General features: G+C 46.1%; 1 protein-coding gene across 1 annotated transcript; it reads left to right on the top strand.

The window, feature by feature from the left end:
* Positions 1-1,359: 1,359 nt before the first annotated feature.
* On the top strand, positions 1,360-4,570 carry MED9 (mediator complex subunit 9). The gene is made up of 2 exons (XM_054993519.1): positions 1,360-1,930; positions 3,748-4,570. Exons 1-2 carry the CDS (start codon positions 1,653-1,655, stop codon positions 3,962-3,964), a joined length of 495 nt encoding a protein of 164 aa, XP_054849494.1. The 5' UTR covers positions 1,360-1,652; the 3' UTR covers positions 3,965-4,570.
* The last annotated feature ends 1,642 nt before the right edge of the window (positions 4,571-6,212 follow it).

A 6,212-nucleotide genomic window follows, 5' to 3' on the forward strand; every position in this document is an offset into this window, starting at 1 on the left:
TCTAGGTCTCAAGAAGCAAATTTTCCACAGTGCATGGGATACAGACAGGGGAGAAAGACAGGCTTAAAATAAATGAAGGAAATAATTTTTGAGGCACAGACAGAACATTTTAAAAATGCACACATCCTCCATGAAATCTAGTACCAGTGAAATTGATTGCCAGTAAACTGGGGATTGTTTTTCCTGGCAAATCAGTGCAAATCTCCTTCCTCTTTTTTGGAAAATACCAGATTTGGGTGCCATGAGGCTGTGTTTATGCTCACCACTACCAGGCGCTATTACATAGTTTGGCTTCTGCTCAATTAAAGCAGCGACTCCATTTTGTCAATGGGACTTTCTGTAGTTCTATGCCATTTAAGCATTTAGATGAACAGGCTTCTCTGTTTCCCAACATCTCTGTTCTTCCCCCCCTCCCCCTGCAACACGCAACTATCCTTGCCTGACCAAGGCTTGCCATCTTACTCAACCCATTCTTCAGCTCAGCAGGGCCACCCACCCACTTACAATATGTATCACAATTGTATGCATATTGTAATATATTGTGTATATGTATGTATTGTACGTTTTTATATTGTATGTATTGTATATGAGGGTAAAGTGTAGTTGACTGGGGAAGGCAATGGCAAAACACCCCATAAAGTCTGCCAAGAAAACATTGTGATGCGACGTCCCCCCATGGGTCAGTAATGACTTGGTGCTTGCACCTTTACCTTTACACACATACACATATATATTGTAATATATTGTGTGCATGTGTGCGTGTGCGTGTGTATATATTGCAATTATATATATATATATATTGTAATATATTGTGTGTACATGTATTTATATATATTGTAATATATTTTATATATTGTATGTATATTGTATATACACAATATATTACAATATATATTGTAGTATATTGTGTAAGGTATACATATATACACATACATATACACACACACACATATATATCAAAAAGAGTCCAGTAGCACCTTTAAGACTAACTTAAAGGTGCTACTGAACTCTTTTTGATTTTGCCACTACAAACTCCTCTGGATCTATGACACATATATATATACATTATATATACACACATATATATTGTAATATATTGTATGTACATGTACAGGTCATGTATGCATATGTATATATTGTAATTCCTTCCCTCCCTGTTATCAAAAAAAAATGCAGCATCCAGAGGATTTAAGCCCTCACACACGCACCACCGTACCGCTGGTCCGGGGCTGTTTCTGCCAAGCCCCGCCTGCTTCCGACCTCTCTCCAAAGCCAGCCGCCCGCCCGGCCACGCTGACGTGCAAATCCCGCTCTCGAGGGGCGGGGAAAGTGTCGCGTTTTGGCCGCGCGGCTCGCGGCGGGAGGAGGCGGGCGGGCAGGCGCGCGAGCGAGCGAGGCCTGGCGAGGATTGTTTTTGGTTTGATGCAGTTTTAAAAGGCAAAGACGGCGGGGGGAGGGGCGTGTCGCGCGAGCGGGGGAGGAAGCGCGCCTGCAGTTTTTAAATGCAATTAAACTAAACGGCAAAGAAAGCAAGCCGAAAAGGATGCATGCGCGCGATTTTTAAATGCAATTAAAATAAAAGGCAGATAAAGCCCAGAGCGTTGTGGTTGCGCAGGTAAGCCGAGGGCTAGAGGCCCCGAGCGGGCAGTATCATGGCCGCGCCGGGCGCTTCGGCCGCCGTCGGGGGATCCCGGGCCGAGGAGCAGCCCCCGCCGCCCGCCGCGCCCTCCTCCCAGGCGCCGGTCCCGCAGGCCGCAGAGCAAGCCGGCCAGCCGCAGCCGCAGCAGCCCTCGCCCGCCGAGCAGAAGTTCCAGCCGCCCCCCGCGCAGCCGCCGCCGCCCTCCGCCCAGGCGCCGCCGCCGCCGCCTGCCCAGCGCCCGGACCAGGAGGACGCCTCCTTCCTGCCTCTGGTGCACGACATCATCAAATGGTGAATGAAGCCCCCCACCCAGCCTCGAGGAGAGGAGCCTCCCAGGGCAGGAGCAGGCTATCTGCAAGGGACGTCCTAGCAAAGGAAAGGCGGGGAGGACCCTGCTCCTCCATTAGGAGCCTTCTAGAGCAGGAGCAGGTTGCCACTGCATGTCCTGAAGGGGAAAGCTGGGAGGGTCTCTCTGCCCCTAGCAAAAGGAAGCCTCCCAGGGCAGGAGCAGTCTACCACTGGATGCCCCTGCCAAGGAGGGTTTAGTCCCTAGATAGCTGAGGAGGGTTTAGTCCCTAGATAAGGAACCTCCAAGGGCACTAGCCTACCACTGGTCACTAGTAAAAGGAAGTCTTCCAAAGCAGGAACAGTCTACCACCGTGACCCCCCCCCAAGGGAAAAGTGGGGAGGGTCTGCCTCTCCCATGGCAAGAGCAGTGCATCACTGGACACCCTAGACAAAATTGAGGAGGGAGGGTAGGGTCCCCCTGCTCTGTCCGTGAAGAAATGAATCTCCAAGGGCACAGGGAGTCTATCACCAAATACCTCAAAGGAAAAACGGAGGGTTTCTCTCTGTCTTTAGTTAAGGAACCTTATGGGAATGAATCGCCTGTCGCTATCCAAGGGAAAATTAGAGAGGGAGTCTTGTTTTGTGCCCTCAGCAAGCAGGACCACCAAGCGCATGAGGAGGAAAACATGGAGGAGGGAGGCCGTTTGCTTACTTGTGAACTTCCTAAAAGATGGTTGCTGTTGGAAAAAGTCACCAGACTGAGTGGGCCTTTGACAGATTCAGTGTGTCCCCTCTGCGTTTGGGGATGTCCAACTCCCAAGATTTCCTGCCTTCCTTTGCCAAGTGGGCTGGTTTGAGTCCAGTTATGAATATAACATTTCATTCACTCATGGGGGTGCCTCAAAACAGATTAGGGTCTAGATCCAGTTTAAGAAGCCAGACCTGCTCATTGCTCCAAATGTTCTGGTTGCTATGAGTGACAGCTCTCCCACAAATGGTTAGGGTACTTCTGTACTATCCAGAAAATAGTTAGGATGTTTGATCGCGAGACAGCTGAAAGTTTGGCATGCACGGAGTTCTTTGACCACTAGACAGGTCTGGAAATGGTGAATTTTGGGTGAATTTGTTGAATTTGGGCACATGACGTGGATCCCCAATTACCATCTATACTGTCTAAAAAGTTTAAATTAGCTCAAATCCTAATTGGTAGAAAACACTGCAAATGGGATGTGCTGACTTTTAAATGGGCAAACCTGGGACATGATGTTTTTAGGCAGAACTCCAGCGTCAGTCGAGCCCAACCAACCACATCTGGGACAGAGAGTCTGGCTTGGAACTCATGAATCAGACACAAATTGGAGGGAGGTGCCTCCCCAAAGTGCCCTTCCACTTGCAGAAAAGAAGTTTTATTTACATGCATGTCGTACAAACAAGTGGGGCTGTATCAATTCTCTGGAACCCTTTTCTGCTTTGAATAGTTTACAGGCCAGTCAAAATTGAGCCAGCTTTTTCTCCTGCACTGAAGTTCTTTTGAAATTCACCCGCTAAATAAAACTGAAAATCAGTGAGGTGAAAAAAAAATGTGTATTCTGACTTCTTAGTTATACACACACACTCGCATGCTCGCTGTCTCGTGTGCGTGCACTCTCTCTGACCCACCCTGCTTAATGCTTTCCCAGGGAAACCATTGCTTCTTTGAGGAGCGAGTCCCTTCTGAATTGCTATGGCTGAACTCCAAAGGCACTGTGCCAGAGGAACCACTGAGTCCTCCCGCCCCAGCTAAGATTATTAAACTGCCTGTTTTTGGCTTCCTCTTTCAGCATGGATAAAGACAGCCAGGATGTTCACCAGGTGTTGAGTGATCTGCGGACCAAATTTGTGGAGATGCGGAAGCTGATCAAAAGCATGCAAGGCATTGGTGTGAGCCCGGAGCGTCAGCAGGAACAGCTCCAGAGCCTCCGAGAGCAAGTCCGGACGAAGAGTGAACTGCTGCAGAAGTATAAGAGTTTGTGTATGTTTGAGATCCCCAAGGAATAGAGAGGAAGTAACTTGCGATTTCCCAGAAGTGGCCGTGTGAGCGGCAGCTTCCGTCATGTCAAAGCAGAACATGATGTGTCTGGTGCAGAGTTGTACTGTGGGCTTTAATGCTCTGTCCTGGAGCTTGTTTCTTCATTCCAATAGTAAAACTCGCTTGTGTTGGAATGCTCCTTACACCTAGAAAGCTAGTTCATCAGGGAGAAGAATACAATCTGCTTGGCTGTTCCCCCCCCCCCCCTTGTATACAAAGAGTGAGGGTTTTGTTTTCATGGAATAGCATACCAAGAGTCCAGGAACACCACTGGATTTTGCTGTGTGTAAAAATGGGCCACATGAGTCTTTCAAGGGGAAAACAAACAAAAAACGCCATGTAGAAGATAAATTTGTTGGGGATTTTTACATCAGTACAGAGAAATAAACTTTTTCTTAGAAAAGGGCAGAGGGGCTAAAATTTAAAATGGGCCAATTCCTAGGCAGAATAAGATAATGGAGAGAGCCATTTGTTAAGAAATGTCTGTGTATACTTTGAGATTCTTTTTTTAAATGAACAATTCTTGTTTCTGAGATGGTTGAAATAAAAATGTTAAATGCAGCAGTTGCAATAATTCTTTGACTCTGAACTGAGCATGTCTGGCTTTCTTTCTTCCAGGCCAATTTTGCATCATGCTTTTCATTTTAAAAAAAACAGATTTGGCTATGCAACCATTCATAGAAAAAGACCTCAGTTGTTGCATGAAAAATACATTTTTTGAAGTTCTTTCTTAAAAACTTGAAAAGGTGTATCAAGTTTTAAGAGGGATGAGAACTCCACTACAGTTGGGCATTTGCCTGATTAAAAGAGATTTGGCCAAGTGGCCCATCAAATATTTTTATGATGTAGACTTTTATTACAGGAACAAACAAACAAAGATGCCAGTTACAAAAAGGAATTAGTTAAACAATGAAGTGGACTTTTTAAAAGTGCAATGTGTTTGTAATTCAATACAGTTTCCAAGGTTTTCCAAATGGACCAGGATAAGAAGGCAAATGCTACCCAAAATCCCTTTTTCCCCTGCTGTCTGCCTGCCTGCAGTCATTGTTCTTTATTTTAAAAGAAAATTGGGGTGGGGGGGGGATCCTAACGAATTGTATTCTTCTGCAACCCTGGGGTTTCACCTGGGGTTACAGCACCCACAGCAGAAGCCAAGTCTGGCCCCATTTTACAGATTTTTTCATGTGCACGGTTAACAGCCCTCGATAAAAGGTTAGATCAGGGGTCGGTGATCTTTTATAATCCAAGAGCCAAACAATGCCAAAATTCAAAGATCAACAAAGAGGAACATCAAGAAGCCTATTTGCATGAATGCGACTATACAACTTAATATTTCTAAGAACTGACACGCTGATATATAATCCATAAAGTTTTCACAGCCGAAACACCGTTGGGAGTCCTTTGACAGGAAGCGGCACACATGAGATCGCACAATAAATATGCCCAGGACTACCCTGTATAATTGTTTTAGTACACTGACATAAATCTTCTCGTGGTTTGCACTTGGATTCCTGACAAGCTGTTTACTTCTACCATTTCCCTTTCTGCAAGGCATCTCTAAAGAAGCCCATAAAACCCATTCCCTTCAGAGACTAACACCCCACCTGCCCCTCCAATGCACTTTAAGGATTTCATTGTCTTTTTAAAAATAATATTTGATTCCGTACTGAACAATAGGAAGCAGACCTCTGTGCTAGATAGAAAATGGAAAAGGGAACTAGTGGGCAAATACTTAGAATTTCCGCCCCCCCAAGTACCAGGTGTAGGTTGAAAACGAATCAGAAAATGAACTACTCTCCAGAGGAGCTGAACTCTAAGACTAGAATGGACAATTGCCTTGCCTACGTAAAGTGTGGGGGGCACCCTACACAATGTTCCCTGCTGGCTTTCAGTATTGTTGCCACCTCAAGCAAAGGGTTTGCTCAAGTGTTTTCCATAGCCTCCAGTTAAAGGTCACGAGAGAGAGGCAGTCGGGCTGATGCAACGTCTTGAAGGAAAGAGGGATGCCTGAACTCTCTGCCCCCTCTATGATTTACCCAGCCAAGAGGCGCGGTTGGATGGCATGGGCAGGTGGTGGTGGAATCTGCGTTGCAAAGGTTGCTGTTTGTGCAAAGGTGGATGAGTACAGGACATTGGCCACAGCCCAAAGACACACAATTGCAACTTCATTGTTTCTTGCTAGCCCTGGAGAGCAAAAGTGCAGGGAATTATCAGAAC

Source organism: Eublepharis macularius, chromosome 12 (genome assembly GCF_028583425.1).
Source record: "Eublepharis macularius isolate TG4126 chromosome 12, MPM_Emac_v1.0, whole genome shotgun sequence".
NCBI classification, from domain to species: Eukaryota; Metazoa; Chordata; class Lepidosauria; order Squamata; family Eublepharidae; genus Eublepharis; species Eublepharis macularius.